The 17296-nt window shown below is 40.2% G+C and overlaps 1 protein-coding gene across 3 annotated transcripts in view; it reads right to left on the bottom strand.

Moving 5' to 3' along the window:
* Positions 1-6653: 6653 nt before the first annotated feature.
* Positions 6654-17296, bottom strand: part of IL18R1 (interleukin 18 receptor 1) — a 30178-nt gene continuing 19535 nt past the window's right edge. For 2 of the 3 annotated variants that reach the window (XM_057742706.1, XM_057742707.1), the window contains exons 7-10: positions 14119-14258; positions 11967-12128; positions 9072-9230; positions 6654-7042 (exon numbers count right to left, since the gene is read on the bottom strand). In XM_057742706.1, the coding sequence (XP_057598689.1) occupies positions 6687-7042; positions 9072-9230; positions 11967-12128; positions 14119-14258 (817 nt within the window). In that variant the 3' untranslated portion in view covers positions 6654-6686. The remainder of the gene's footprint in view (positions 7043-9071; positions 9231-11966; positions 12129-14118; positions 14259-17296) is intronic. The other variant, XM_057742709.1, reaches the window with a different exon arrangement.

The raw sequence follows: 17296 nt of genomic DNA, 5'->3' as shown, positions 1-17296 counted from the left end.
CTATCTTTTTGCAGATGATATCTATGAATTAAACAACTGCTACAAGCAGTAAGAATATAATAAAGTAGCAGATGATAAAATCAACATAAAAATCAATTGGCTTAATGTATATAAATAAAAACAAGTTAGAAGATCACCAAAGAGAAGACACCGTTTTAATGGCAAAATAGCCTGAACTTAACATGAAATATTCAAAATCTCTATGAGTGAAATTATTAAACACTCCGGAATGAACCAAATGCATGTTTGAACAAATGGAGAGACAGCCTATGTTCTTGGCTAGGAAGACACTACCTCAAAAATAGCAAATCCTCCCTTTATTAATTTAAAAAATAAATGTGAACTCAGTAAAATGTCATCAGTTCCCCTCCCACCTCCACCCTGGGATTTCAGTATACTAATTATAAAGTTCATTTGGAAGAAAAACACATACAAGAAAAGTCAGGAAATCACTGAAAAATAGGAGCTTTGGGGTGAGGTAGGGAACATAGCCCCTACGAGCTATTAAAATATGTTTTAAAATCTCTGCAATTGAAAGTGTCATATTATCACATGAACAGTAATTTGACCAATAGAATAGACTAGATAGTCCAGAAATAGATCTAATAAGAAATGGAAATTGAGGATAAGTTATAAGGGACCCCCCAAATCAGTGGGTAAAAGATGTCCTTTTAAAAAAGTTGTATTGTGGTATTGGACTGTCATCTGAAAAATGATTCAATGGATTCATTCCTTGCACTGCACACCAGTACAAATTCCAAAGGGAATGAAGATACAAATTTTAAAAATTAATCTTTACAAGTATTGGAAGTATGGGTGAATTCCTCTATAATTAGGGAGTGGGTAAATACCAAAAGCAAAAGTTAAAAGGACAAACGACAAACTGGGAAAGAAAAATATTTGCAACCTACATCATAATGTCTTAGCTTTAATATGTAAAGACCTTTCAACAACAGTGATAAAAGATCAACATAGCTACAGTAAAAGTGACAAAAGCTAAGGGACTAGCACTCCTTATGTTGCTGATGGGAATGCAAAATGATATTAACCCTATAAAAAGGAATTTGGCAATATTCAGCAACACTACATATACATTGCCCTCTGACCCAGGGATTCTACATCTAGGAATCTATCCCAAAAATATTCTCACAAAAATGTGAAAAGATGCATGCATAAGGGGACTTCCCGGCAGTCCAGTGGTTAAGACTGCACTTCCTCTGCAGGGAGTGCAGGTTCAATCCCTGGTCAGGAAATTAAGATCCCACGTGCTGTGTGGTGAAGCCAAAAAAAAAAGAGGCATGCATAAGACAATTCTTTACAACATAATTTGTTATATCAAAAGATTGGAAACATCTGAGATTGGTTGAATAAACTATGGTACAAGCCATACAATGGTGTACCATGTACCTGTAAGCATGAGAAATAGCTCCATATACAATTAGGGAGTGATAGCTGGAATATATTATGGGGTGGGAAAAGCAAGGTGGAAAATTGTAGTTAACACTACCATTTATCTGTAAGAGGTGGGGGATTAAATATGTATGCCTATTTATTTATATTAAAAAATGGAAGGGTAAATCAATATCAATTTTAGAAAGGTTTACCCGTGGGAAAGGGGTGAACAAGAGGAGTAGAAGCTGGACTTCCCTGCATATACCTTATTTTGTAGATTTGCCCCCAGAAGGATGTAAATATTTTGCATTGTTGTAAAACAAAATAAAAATTTAAGAAGCAATCCTAAAAATCACAAAACTACATCAAGAGGAATCCTTTCAAATGACTTTAGAACACACCAACTTGACTTTACATTCTTATGGGATGTTCTCAAGGGATAAAACAGTCCCCCCAAAATCTTGAACTGTTTTCAGTCAACAAAATATTGATGGCGCTTTTACTATTATCATCATTCTGAGGCTATTGTGTATACTGTGGGATAAAGCAAATTAATAACTAAGTTGCCCCTAGTGGACTCAGTTGGGTGCACAGGAAGCACTTGGCTTTTCTAGCTCTCAACAGCCCCACTGCCGGCCTGCAGGATGGTTCTGAGCTAGCATTTGAAGCAGAATATTTAGAATTCCAAAGATTTCCTTCTATCTGTGGCAAGATCAGCAGCTCTTGGACAACCCAGTTTTTGTGTGTGACTTTGGAGGATATCCTTAGAAGATTGGTTTTGAGTCTATTTCTTCCCCTTTCTAAACAATTCTATAACCATTTCTGTTTAAACGAGCCAGGGAGGGGACTTCCCTAGTGGTGCAGTGGTTAAGAATCTGCCTGCCAATGCAGGGGACACGGGTTCAATCCCTGGTCCGGAAAGATCGCCACATGCCACATGCCATGGAGCAACTAAGCCCATGTGCCACAACTACCGAGCCTAGAGCCCATGCTCCGCAACAAGAGAAGCCACCGCAATGAGGAGCCTGTGCACCACAACGAAGAGTAGTCCCCATTGTCTGCAAGTAGAGGAAGGCCACACACAGCCAAATGTAGCAAACGAAGACCCAACACAGCCAAAAATAAATAAATAAATAAAAATAAAAATAAATAAACAAACTAGCGAGGGAGGATTACATTCATTACATCTCAACCATGGCCTATTCAGAGGTGTTTGCCAAATAAAATTGTTAGGGTAAAAGCAGTGCCGCTCTGGGTGAAGTACTGATATTTGGAAGGCATGGGAGGTGTGGAGAGGGCTGGGGCCAGGCACACGTGTGCCCCCTCACTCCATCCCATGGCCCAGGATGCTCGCTCAGGCACCTCTGATGAGCCCTGGGACTCCTGCAACCCAATTTGAAAGTCGCTTTTAACATGCTCACCATGAACTGTTAAACTCGCACATCAAATTGCAGCAATTGTTTACATGTGGTATGTGCGACCACAAGGTAGGCTGTAAAGAGGTGAAAGCTGGTTTTCACTAGCCTCTCACAGAGATGTAGGTGTGGGTCTCAGTGCCCCTGCCTGGATAGCAATCACCAGCAGTGTGGCCCGCAGGTGGGGCTGAAGGTCTCTGCGTCCTGCCCACAGTGCAGGCAGCCTGTTTCCTGTTAGAGTTGTGGCTTGGCCACTCTTCGAGGAGCCCTGCATGGCTTGTGGCCTGTTTCTCAGAGTAGCTTCTGCTCAGAAAGATGGCTTCTCCCCTATCTAGGCTCTCCTGCCGCAGAGCTGCACACATGCCAGGGGGGTGAGCTATGTCCTCTGAGTATTTCAAGCTATGACCTAACTCGGTTTTGCCAGTGTCCCTGGTTCAGACAAGCATGCTGATGGCTGCAGGGAGGCTCACCTTCTCTGTGCCTTGTTCACAGTCCTCTGAAGCCAGCTGGTCAACCACTAGCATCCACACAGAATGAGCTCCTAGTACCTGTCAGGGGTCTAACTCCCCGTATCTCAGCAGATGCCACAGTCACGTGTACATTTCTATCCTGTGGAGGACTGGAGTGCTATTACCCCTTCATCCTTACCCTAGTAGCCTAGAAGAGCCCTCGTACTTTTTTATCCTCCTCTGAGCCAGTCCTAAGCAGCCCTGCTTCCTCTCTGCAAGACTACTCTAGACTCCCTTAGCACAAGGTGCCTCCCCAGGAAAGCGCCCGCAGCCTCCAAAAACTTACCTTAAGTCTCCCTGTGCAACAGGCAATTCCAAAGATAGGAGCCGGTACCCACTGTCTGCCCCAGCCTGGTCATACTAGCTAATTGTATACCCAGGTCAAGTCCCTGGACTGATCGTGTCTCAGGTTCCTGGGTTTAGAATATGTGAGTAATAAGGTCTCTTTCTGCTTTAAGAGAGTGAAACTAATTTAATAAATGCTTCCAGCACAGAATAGACATACATGGGGTGTTTCTTTACACATCTTAGAGAGCTGGTTCTTCACCGATTCTCTGAAATGGACTCCACAGTGTATGGACATCTGAAGTCATAAAAGAGAATGATATTATTCTATCAATAAGTTATTTATTGGTCCTGATTTGAAATATTTGCACTTAAATTTTAAAATATGCACATGAATTAACTGACATGTGAAGACCTAATATTTGTGCTGGGCATTGGGTGGCCTGGTGAGAGGGAAGGGAATTCTTTTGCTCCTGGATGGAAAGTAAAACTAAGAAGGTAGGCACAATGTAATTGGACATAAAAAATGATAGATGTAAGTGTTCATTTTGAATGACCCATATCTTATTTAAAAAGGTGGAAATCCATGTTGAGACTGAGAGATTGAAATCTTAAAGTAAGTGAAAAAGATGTCAAGGGACATTTCAAAAATAAAGGCATGAGACCAGTGGCTCATTACTGTATTTTAAAGCATATATTTACTGTATATACACTTAACACATTTAATACAAAATACATTTAATGTATTTAAAGCATACATAAGAGAAAAGCAAATCATTCTATGTATTAGAGACTGATGATAGCAATAAAATTTCTCATGATCATATATGTTCACATATAAATCTTCTTAGTAATTAAATTCTTTTACTTTTTTTAGCCATCCAACTAGCACACAAAATCGTAAGCTTCACAAAAGTTAGATCACTTTCTTATGCTGAAAATCTGATGAAAACCTCATTTTTCTTTGATTTTCAGTAGTATCTACCACAGCTGTTCTATTTATTTATTTTTTAAAGTTGCCTGATTTTATTTTATTTTTTTAATTTAATTTTTAAATTTTATATTGGAGTATTGTTGATTTATAATGCTGTGTTAGTTTCAGGTGCATAGCAAAGTGATTCAGTCATACACACACACATATAGCCATTCTTTTTCAGGTTCTTTTCCCCTATAAGTTATTACAGGATATTGAGTAGAGTTCTCTGTGCTATACAGTAGGTCCTTGTTTCTTTTTTTGTTTGTTTTTATTTATTTTATAAATTTATTTATTTATTTATTTATTGGCTGTGTTGGGTCTTCATTGCTGCTTGCGGGCTTTCTCTAGTTGCAGTGAGCAGGGGCTACTCTTTGTTGCGATGCATGGGCTTCTCATTGTGGTGGTTTCTCTTGTTGCGGAGCACGGGCTCTAGGTGCATGGACTTCAGTAGTTGCGGAGCAAGGGCTCAATAGTTGTGGCTCACCAGCTCTAGAGCGTAGGCTCAATAGTTGTGGCACACAGGCTTAGTTGCTCCATGGCAGGTGGGATCCTCCATGGAGCAGGGATCGAATCCGTGTCCCCTGCATTAGCAGGTGGATTCGTAACCACTGTGCCACCTAGGAAGTCCAGTAGGTCCTTGTTCATTTTCTATTTTATATAAAGTAGTACCACAGCTGTTTTAAACAGTCTCTGTTTTGAATTTTTCTAAAACATTCATGTTGCACCTGTATCTTCCAACCAGCCTTCCAAATTTATCCAGCTTTTTCCTTTCTCTATAAGGCTGACATTTCTTACTCTCTCAGCAATTTTCATGGACAGACCGCTGAGGCCATCAAGAAGACTCTGAGTATGGGCTCACTTTAAGGAGACAGATGCATGTCTTCCACCGTCAAAACTTGCACACATCCAATGAAGAAATATCCTTTGTCCTACTGGTATGCTTCTCTTCCATGCTTCTGTGTATAAACAAATATCCTCAAGTCAAAACTGCCTTCTTTTCCAGATCTCATTCTCTTTCCTACTCGCTGGCTTCCACTGCTCAATAATTGACCTGAGTAATAATTAATAATAACAAAAGTAGCAATACATACAGAGTGTTAAGTCTGTGCTGAGAACTGCTGTAAGTGCTTCATTTGTATTTATTCATTTAGTCCCCCTGTATAATTCTTTTTTTTTTTAATATTTATTTATTTGGCTACACCAGGTCTTAGGTGCGGCATGCATGTGGGATCTAGTTCCCTGACTAGAGATAGAACCCAGGCCCCCTGCACTGGGAGCATGGAGTCTTAGCCACTGGACCACCAGGGTAGTCCTCCCTGTACAATTCTCATAAAATCAACAAAGGTTTTAGACCATTTTTGAAAGACCCAGAAAATTATTTGAAATAAAATATGTGTCTAGCATGAAAGGTTAGAAAGTTGTTTTGAGTTCCTTTTAAGACGGTCCCACAAATAGGTCCAATGAAGCAAGCCCTCTGAAGCATCTTAGGAGGTTTCCAGAACTTTAGGCCTCCAACTGTAGCCAGGATACAGTGAGCACACCCTGAGGCTGAGGTCCTGTTCCTGCAGCTCACACCTCACTCCCTGCTCTGCATGCAGCCCTGCAAGCTTCCCCCGCTCCACCTGTCCCCCGACATGCCTGGCACTGTTGGAGGTGTTTAGAGGTAGGTAGCTACTGTGGGTGTGTGAAGGCACCATGCCAGTTCCTATGTCACCTACTGGCTCACACTGTGAACTTAAAATCCTTTAGTTCAATTGTTAACATTAAAAAACATTTAAAGACATGCCCTTATTTTAAGGTATAAGTTATTGTGCACCGTGTCCAGTCTCACAGTCGCTGAATATGGGATTGAACAGAGAACTTGCATCCAGTTATGAAAGAAGGAGAAACAGGAGACCTATTTCTGTTGAATTCCAGGGTCTTCTGGGAGCCCATGACCATAGCTCATTGTTTAATTTTATCCCCGGCAACCTAATGACAAATGTCACCTTCAGACTGTGAGTAGGACGTTCACAGAGTAGAGTTAAATATTTGAATAATGCCCTTTGATATCAACATTCAGTTCCCAGATTGTCAAGATTGGCTTCTTCTGCTCAGTTTTTCTGAAGATCAGGACTGCGAAAGAACAGGCAAGACTTCTGCTTCATCTTTACATGGTTTGACTGCTTTTGCAGGCATCAGATAAAGAAGATTCTTCCAGAACCTTGAGTTATAAGACAGAGACTTATCGGCCTTCCACTTCAGAACTCTGTGGGATTTCAAAAGCTTCAGCGATTGAGGCAAGAAGGTGAAGTCTCCGACAGGTGTAAATTCAATTAAGATTATTTTAATTTTCCTTTCCACTAGTGCCTCATGGAGTCCACTTTCAAGTTCATACCTGACTTCATTAGACATGTAACTTTTACTCAGGACAATGATCAGCCTTCGGCTTTTCTCTATCAATGAGTGGATTTCATCCACAACAGCTGAAAGTACAAGAGGTGGCAGATTAATTTAAGAAAACTGAAAGGGTGGGCATGAGATAAAAAGCATTTTGCACAGTCCTATTTTGCATGAACTCAATTTCACTAATATGTTTTTCTTTAAGACAAATCATTAATTCTCAACTTTATACGCCTATTAAAAGAAGCAATCATCTACACAATGATACAATGACTACGTACTTAGGATTTAGTACGGGCCGTACCTTCTTCTAAATATTTTATGTATATGCACTTATTTAATCATCATAATGACCCAATGAAGAAAGTATTGTGATCACCCCCATTTTACAGATGGGGAAGCCAAAGCACAGAGTGGTTAAGTAACTTGCCCAGAGTCACACAGCTAGTAAATTGCAGAACCCAAATCTGAACCAAAGTGGTCTGGTTCCAGAATATATATTCCTAACTATGACACTATCTTGCTTCTTTATATGCATGGAGGAACATGTTAAGATTCGAAATTAAAAAATTTTTTTTAAATCCTGCCATTATTCTAGACCACAGGTTGATAAATTTTTTCTGTAAAGGGGCCAGATGGTAAATATTTTAGCCTTTGCAGGTCATACTGTCTTTGTTACAGCTAGTCAACTCTGCTGGTATAGCTCAAAAGTAGCCACAGACAACACATGAATGTATGTGTGTGGCTGTTTCAATAAGAGTGGCAGGCCAGACCTGACCCATGGCTGGTAGACTGACAACCTCTGTTCCAGACCTCTAGCCCTTCTCAAATAGAGTTTTTAACCAAAACTAGCTGCAATTGAATATATGAACATTCTTTATTTTTATTTAAGAATTAGAAGAAATCTGTTTTTAAAATGGCTCCTAGAAAATAACAGAAATATTGGGTTGGCCCAAAAGTTCGGTTGGGTTTTTCTGTAACATCGTATGGAAAAACCCAAATGAACTTTTTGGCCAATCCAATATAATAAAATTGATGTAAACCAAGCAGAAATACTTTGTAAGTGACAGCAGGTCTTCTTAGATACAAAGAGTGACCCACAAAAATATCAGTGTTGAATGGGTCTGAAAATTTGGCATATTATTTCTTTTGAGAAGTTACTTATTATTAAAAAGTATTTTCTTGTTCTAATTTGTAATATTTTTCTTTCTTAACTTGTAACCCGGCGGGGGTGGGGGGATGCGGCCGGGAGGAAGACAACTGTTTCTTATTTACTGCTCTATCCTCAATGTCCAGCTCAGAATTTGTCACAAGGATGGTGTTCAGTAAATGCTGGATGAGGGAATGAGTGATGGTTAACTAGGAAGACATTTGTATCGCATCATTTGTGATGCGCCAGCATCCAATAATTTGATATCAGATTCCAAATCTCTGGAAGACTTCAAAGCTCTGGAAGACGTTCAGAGAAAACGTGGAAATGTTACTAAATTTCTTTGATTTTTAACTGTAATATACTTCCATATATGTAGTCACATATTAATTACAAAATCGAATTTCACAACTAAAGTATGTTAGGAACCACCAATCTCCTTTTATTTATCCTTTGCCATCACTCCTAGTTTTTACTTCAATTTTCTCACCAGTGTTAACACGATAAAGAAGAAACATTTTCCGGTAAGAATTAACATGCTTTATAGTCCAAAAGATCACATATTAAATTAGGAACTGGGTCTGCTATACAAGCTATTATCAAAAGAGGTATTCTTACTTACTGTGGGTTACTTCTAGATAAATGCCTCATGATAATAATTCTGGACCTGGTTCTGAAAATGGAATGCCCACTCCGTTTCTCCAAAGATTCAGAGAACTGTAAAGCCAGGTGAAGAGTTCAAGTCCTAGACCAGGTCCCCAAGAAGCCATTTTTAGAAGTAGTGCAATTTGCTCACCCTCTCACTGTTGATTGTATTGATTTAGCTGGTTATTTCTGCTTTAGAGGACCACTTAATTTGTTTGTTTTTAGGCAAGCAGAACAGCCTTTCCTAAGGCTAAGCTATTCAACTTTTAAAAAGAAAGTATCTCCACTAGCTTTCTATCTGATATTCCCTTTCTTACCTCCTCCAGGCATCACATCACGTTCAAATATGCATAACTTATACCCAAAATGTTTCTCCAACACCCTGGGCAAAGTCTCCACAGCAAAGGTATGCTCCTCTCCGTTCTCGGGCTGACATTCTTTGAGGTAAGACACAAAAGCATCATATGTTTTTCCATCTAGGAGATAAGGTTGACTCTTAATTAGTGTGAAAATAAGGGTTTAAGTATAAATTTGAGTGAAAGTTCTGAAAAATGGGAACAGAATCATTGAAAAGGAAAAGTTAAATATAGCATCCTTATGTCCAAATGCACCAAATAGTACACATTAAATATGTGCAGTTCTTTGTATACTGATTATACCTCAGTGAAGCTATTAAATAAAAGAATGAAATATTTTTGACAGAAAACAAATAGTTCTATAACTTAATGACAAATTTAGCTCAAAGCTAAATTAATTAACTTTGCTATCTTTTATATTAGTAAATTAAAAGTTATAAATGTGAATAATGAATCTATAAAAACTCAGGAAAAATATGAAAATTATTTTATGACTCTGAGGGGTCAAGACTTCATGGAATAAATAACTGCAGCTATGATGGAAACAGCAAGAGAACTAGAATTAGAAGTGGAGCCTGAAGATGTGACTTAATTACATGATGAAACTTTCAGTGGGTGAGCAAAGAAAATGTTTTCTTGAGATGGAATCTACTCCTGGTGAAGATACTGTGAAGATTGTTGACATGACAACAGAGGACCTAGAATATTACATAAAGTTAACTGATAAAGCAGCAGCAGGATTTGAGAGGGCTGACTCTAGTTTTGGAAGAAGTTCTACTGTGGGAAAAATGCCATCAAACAGCATCGCATGCTACGGAGAAATCATTTGTGAAAGGAAGCGTCAATCAGTGCAGCAAATTTCATTGTTGTCTTATATTTAAAAATTGCCACAGCCACCCCAAGCTTTAGCAGCTGCCATCCTGATCAATCAGTAGCCATCAACATCAAGGCAAGACCCTCCAAAAAAGACCCAGCAAAATGATTACAACTTGCTGAAAGCGCAAATGATGTTTAGCACTTTTTAGCAACAAAGTATTTTTAAATTATGGTACATACATTGTTTCTTAGGCATAATTCTATTTTACGCTTGATATACTACAGTATAGTATAAACATAATTTTTATATGCACGGGGAAACCCCAAAATTTGTGTTACTAACTTTATTGCGATATCTGGAAGTGAACCCACAGTATCGCTGAGTTATGCCTGCACATGAAAAAGTCCTCCACACACCACTCACAACAAAGTCAAAAGCACATCACTATCAGCAACCTGGGAATATTATTTGCATTTTATATTATAGACAATAGGCTAACCTCTCTAAAATGAAAACAGCTCCTAGAAATGAGCAAGCAAAAAAAAAAAAAAAAAAGTCAACAACCCAATAGAAAAATGGACAAAGAATATGAATGGGTACTTTGAGAAAGGAAATACGAATGAGTCTTAAACACATGAGAAGTTGCTCATATTCTTGCATAGTAAGTGAAATGCAAATGAAAACTACACTGTGATACCTCTCAGATTTTATCTATCAGATTGGCAAATATCCAAAAGGTTGTGGGTAAGCCTATGAGAAAAAAAAATGTACTCCCATCCTTTGAAGGTGGTAGGTCATAGAGAAATATGCAGGGCAATTTGGCAACATCTATCAAAATAACAACTGTATCTACCTCTGCATTTCTAGTAATTCCACCTTAGGGAATTTTTCCTTCAGTTACACATATGAAACAGTAACTATCACATTGTCTCTGCAACAACAAAAGGCCTTAAGCAACCAAACGTCCATCACACCACGACTAAATAGTGATACATCCACAGAAATAAATCACTGTGCAATACTAAAAAATGAGAGATTTTATAAACTAATATGAAAGGGTACCCAAGGTAGAGTAATGCAAAGTTCAGAATAGGGTGCATAGCATGCCAAAATTTGTCTTTTAAACAGGAGTGAAATAAGATTCTATATTAATAATCATTGGATATACCATCAACGGGGGATGAGGTGGGAAACAGGCCTGGGACAAGTAGGCATGTGTTATAATTTCTAAGACTTTTGATGTTTGAACTATGTATGTTCTACACACACACACACACACACACACACACACACACACACACAGAGAGAGAGAGAGAAACAAAAGCAAGTGCCATGAGTTAGATTGATTTTTTTTTTTAATCTGGCAACTATTTTGAATCTTGAGGACTTCTGGTCACCCTCAAAAATAGGGAAACTGAGACAGTCACCAGATAGAAGTAGGAGTAGGTAAACAGTGGACTAGAACTCAGGTCATTTGGTATGTAGTTCATGGTTTTTACAAGTACATCATGCAGCCTCCTTTGCCAGGTTAAAATAATTAACCATAATACAATTCTTTTTTTGGCTGCACTGCATGGCATGTAGGATGTTAGTTCCACGACCAGGGATCGAACACTCACCCCCAGTATTGTAAGTGCAGAGTCTTAACCACTGGACAACCAGGGAATTCCCAATTCAACTCAATTTAAATGAATTTTATTGAGTGTCCACAATATATAAGGTACTAGATGGCATGTGAGCAATGACATTCAGACACACAGTTCCTGGGCCCAACCATCTCACAGGGCATTTAGAAGGACATGACACACATGCATGAAACAACTAGAAAACAATTTCTGGCAACAGATAAGTAAGCACAAGAAGAAGTGGCCCAAACAACATTCATAACTGATGATTTGTTCAGATCAATTTTTCTTATGGAAAACCTCTACTGCCATTGTCAACAACATAAGCTAAATGAGGTGAAGATTGATGTTTATTTATACAGCTTCTTAATGAAATCATAAAGTAAGAAATCCCAGCATGATGACATTCATTACCTGCTAAGGTTTCATCTCTTCCCATGAAATGTCTATAAAATAGGACCAAGTCAACTCTATAAATGAAACCCACGGTCACTAGGCACACGACGACCACTGATATCAAAACAGCTACAATCATTCCTCTAGTGAAGATGTGGCCTGGGATGTCAACCATGTCTTCTAGAAAGAAAAAGAAAAAGGGAAAATTAGAGAAATTTCACCAGTGTCTTCTATCATCACTCTACAGTGGTCAGCTTTTACATTGAACACAAATCTACTTGTCTACCCAACACCTTCCATTGAGTTACTCCACACTCCTTCCTTTAGTCTCCAGTGGTGATCTTTCTGCTCCAGTTTTTAAAGAATAAAAACATATACAAGGATATTCAGAGACGTGAACTGAAAGCACTGCAGTGTAGTCTGTCCCTACCTGTGGAAGTCAGATCTCTAGGAGGATAAGACACTAGGATGAAATTCAGAGAGACCCACACATAAACCTCAGCTAGTGGGTTGGGAACATAACATGAAGGCACAGCATCTTGAGGGAGCAAGTGCTGAGCTGAGCTTGTGTGGGCTCCAGCCTGGCTCCATCACCTATTTTGTATCCTAGGGAAAGTCACTGATGACCTTAGTATTTCATCTGTATACACAGTATAGCTATGAAACGAATAATATTTCCTCCTTCACTTATAGAGTTGCTGTTTTGGAGGAAGATTAAATAAACCAGAGGACGATTGACTCAGTTTATGCTCATTATGGACAACATGAGATAACAGAGGAGTATAAAGGATAGAATAATTTTTAATATCCATCCCACAGCATGGCAATAGCACTGCCAACATGCTAGTACATTTCCTTCTAAGTTTTCTTTCTTCCCTGAAAATATTTACTTAACTGGGACCATATGATGATCACTCTTTATTGCTTACCATTATACTATGAGCATTTCTCTAGGTCTTTAAAATTACAATTCATACCATCTCAATATTTACATTGACTTCAGTTTTTCATAAATACACGTAATGCTAAAATGAACATAGGCATAAAACCTTATCGATCTTCCTGATTATTTTCCTAGAGTAGATTCTAATGGTGGTGGGATTTCTAGGTTAAAGAGTATAAGCCTGCATAAAGCTCTTGCCACCTTGACATAATTTTAGGATTTATCTTTCCAGTAAAATTAACTCTTAGGATGTAAGGAAGCAACCATCATTGCTTAGTAAGTGAACTCTGAATAAAGCCAGCCCCTGGGGTTCCTGCATCTCTGAAAGGTCTACTTATTTATGACTGTGCCACACAAACACACACACTCTTACATTGGCCCAAACACTCCTCCGGGACTAATGGTGGGGTTGAAGACCCTATTCCCCAGGTGACATTTGTAAGTCCAGCAGAAGGAAAAAATGATCAGGTAGAAACGTCTATAGCAGAGATAGCACAGCCATGCACCGATCTAGGACAGTCTACAGAACTACTTCTGAGCAGCTCCTGAGCCTGTGGCCCTGGGTTGGACTGTTTTGGTAGAGGATGGCAGTTGGACCGTTTTGATGGAGGATGCCCTCTATCAGGTGGGCACTGAAAAACGTTGAGTCCAAGTGATCAGAGCCATCAACTAACTGTCCACTTGTGGACAGGGACTGTCCAGGGACTGGCCCAAGAGAGGGAAGCCCAAGTTAGTCTTTGTTGAATGAAGGACCACACCCAAGGGCCCTTGTGCCCACGGCCCAGCTAAGGTAGGGTGGAGGCGGCAATTACTCCTGGACCACTGGCCTCATCCTACACCAAGTTACAAACTTTCCTCCTTTGTTCAGAGTGTGCCAGAGCTGCCCAGACCACCTCCCCTGCAGCCCTCACCCACCAGCATCTCCAACCCTGAGCTCCACCCACCTCCCCACTCTGGGCCCCTGGATGCTACATAGGATTGGAATATGATTGAGAGAAAAAGAAAACAGTTGAGGTTTTCATTCTCTGCTTGGAATCAGGGCACAGGGGATTGCAGCGAGGGCTGGGTACCAGCTCTGCCCTGAACGTCTATGACACAGGGCGAACCCTTCACCTCTCAGGAGCTTAGTTCCTGATGTGTAAGATGAGGAAGCGATGAGCTACGACAGGTCTCTCAGCTGCAACATTCTAGGTTTCCACAAACTGCCCAAAATAAAATTTCTCACACCTTTTTTCAACAAGATGAAGCTTTTGGTGTCTATGCCTCCCTTGCTGGCCGCAGTACAATTATACAAAAAGTTTAGATTTTTTTTATTAACATTCTCAATTCTCAGTGTTTTTGAAGCAAGCCATTTGCCTTCTGAAGTCCTGTAAGAGAGGAAAATGGTTTAGCAATAGGCTTTGTGTGTCACTGCCAGTAACGTTACCCATGAGAGAGGAATTCGTATGTGCAAATACATCTGCACAGAGACAGCGCTCTGTGGACTCCAGGGAACCTTCCCCTTCTGGTGGGTTCTCTTCAACTGTGAGCCCCCTGCTCCCCGGGGGAGTCAGCCCTCCTGAGACCATCTGGGGACGGTGCTGTAAACTGCCTAGAATTAAAATGCCTGGAAGGTAAAGATGCTCAGTTGAAAATACAAGAAAATATTCTCTCTCTCAATTACAGGCACATGTTATTTTATTGAGCTTTGCTTCATTACGCTTTGCAGATATTGCATATTTTACAAACTGCAGGTCTGTGGCAATAGGATGTCAAGCAAGTCTTTCGGAGCCATTTTCCCAACAGCATTTGCTCGCTTTATGTCTCTGTGTTGCATTTTGGTAATTCTCAAACTTTCACATTTTTCATTATCATTATATTCATTATGGGGATTTGTGATCAGTGATCTTTGATGTTACTACTGTCATGGTTTGGGCATTTATTTTAGCAATAAAGCATTTTTAATTAAGGCATTTACATTGCTCTTTTAGATGTAATGCTATTGCACACTTAATAGACGACAGCATTGTGTAAACATAACTTTTATATGCACTGGGAAACCGAAAAAGTCATGTGACTTGCTGTATTGCGATATTTGCTTTATTATGGTGCTCTGGGACGGAGCCCGCAATATCTCCAAGGTGTGCCTGTGTTTTCCCCTCTTCCTCCTGTCCTAACTGCTCAGCAGTCCTCCCACTGTGAAGTCACCACCAATTGTGACAAGGCTGCAAATCGTTAGTACAGATGCAGATTATCAGCTTTGTCCTTGCAATCCTAACGGTCACTCTTCTTTTGTTCAGCATTTAAATTAAAAAACAACGCTATTCTCAGACACCCCCAAGCCGATGAGAAATGCCAATTAAGCTGTTCATTGAGTGTCAGAAAATGACCAGAGACCACCAGGAGCAGCCAGCTCTCTTTCTCTTCTAAAAGGAATCAAGCTGTCCTGTTCTTGATGCAAGGCAAGTGCTCTTGACATCTGCCTCCTGTCAGGGGCAGGCTCTGAAGGCTTGGCGGGGGGCGGGGGGGGCATCTAGCACTCCCAGGTGTAGTCACTCACCTGCCAGGGCCCTCGCAGCTGTGATGTGGTACCCACCGTAGCCTCTCACTATCACAAATGCATTTTAGAACATAATTCTGTACTGAAGTCACTAGTCTAGAAATATCGACCACCTAACATCAATGTAAAATCCACCAATAAGGCACAAAAAACCACTGAGAAGCCAAAACAAATGACATAGAAGTTCCTGCACCCACTATAAAGAAAGATTTAGCTTCACTTAAGCTCTCAGCTTAGCTTAAGCTCCATTTCTAATAAGCTTGGTGAGTTGGTCTTCTATGCCTCCAGAGATCAACGATAGATCATGAGAAGCAGGAAACACAGGAATCCAATGGGGGACAGATGCTGAAGACAAGATACAGCAGCAGGGTAGCCACGCAATCCAACTGAACCATCATTCCATGAGCACTAATCCCGCACCTGGTTCTGGGCGAGGGTATGAAAAGAACCTCAGAAGTGCAGCTAAGGTGACAGACACTTTAGCACCACTACTCACTAGAACCTGAGTGTATAATTACCTTAATGACAGTAGTGACCCAAAGCCATTCAGAAACATTTTAATGGCTATAGGCTTAGCGTGTTTTGTTTTAATAAGTATAATCATTCCTTCACATAGGCTATTTCAGTATTAAACTAGATGTCATTTGGAACTTCTCGCACCAACTCTGCCTCCTAGATATTTATATCTAACCATTGCCCTGTTTGCTTTCTCTGCCTGTTCTTAGTGTGTTTCTAATTTCCATTAATGGACTCTGACAGGAAAATGCTGCCATAATTATAATGATCAGTGTCACAGGGCAGGCGACTGGTCATTTAAGTTAGTATTTTCTTGAGTCGTCACTTACATCTGACAGTCTTTGGAGACTCTTCTGGACTTGAGAAAATTCCTCAATTCTCACCTTTAAGAAAGATAATCAGGGACTTCCCTGGTGGCACTGTGGTTAAGAATCCGCCTGCCAATGCAGGGGACACGGGTTTGAGCCCTGGTCTGGGAAGATACCATATGCCACGGAGCAACTAAACCCATGTGCCACAAGTACTAAGCCTGCGATCCAGAGCCCGAGAGCCGTAACTACTGAGCCCACATGCCGCCTCCCAGCTTGCCACAACTAGAGAATGCCCCTGCACAGCAACGAAGACTCAACGCAGCCAGTAAGTAAATAGGTAAATAAATAAATTTATTTTTAAAAAAAAGAAAAGAAAGATAATCACTGGAAGGAATGTTCTACAAAGAAGCTCTGAACTCTCTAAAGAGCAGGAGGCAGTTCCTATGTCTGCATATCTCATGCCCAGCAAAGAATTCCCCAAACATACAACACAAAGCAGTCTTCAAACAGCTATTTTTCTCTTTGTGATTTTCGGTTGTTCTCAAGTTTCTTATAATGAATTATTTTCAACAATCAGAACAAAGAAAGGTATGTGTGTGAGCCAAGTACAGGATGTAGATCTGGAGAGGTAGCAGTAGATGGCCTGCCTGTGGCAGGGGCTGCCCCCAGGGTCCTCAGGGAAAGGTACTGATGATGCACTTTGCCACTTATGGACACAGCTGGCCCCACAGTGACACGTGGGCAACACACCTACGCACGCCTACTGCACACAAGGGGCCCGCTGTACATGTCCCAGTCTCCTGACCTGGTTTTTTCTCTGGCACATGAGTAAAAACAAAGCATTTGACACAATTTTCAAAATTCAAATGACAGTGGCCTAGGTAATCACTCTTTTATAAGATGCTTAGGTAAAGTCCCCATCCCCATCAGACCCTGACTGACCAAAAGCTACTTTTCTGTAAGTCGATGCTAAAAAGTTTCATTGACCTTCTTTTTCTAATTTAGATCTCAGCAATAAATTTCTGCATAATGCATCAGC

This window comes from Hippopotamus amphibius, chromosome 7 (genome assembly GCF_030028045.1).
Source record: "Hippopotamus amphibius kiboko isolate mHipAmp2 chromosome 7, mHipAmp2.hap2, whole genome shotgun sequence".
Taxonomy (NCBI): Eukaryota; Metazoa; Chordata; class Mammalia; order Artiodactyla; family Hippopotamidae; genus Hippopotamus; species Hippopotamus amphibius.
This window is presented reverse-complemented; position numbering and strand designations above follow the sequence as displayed.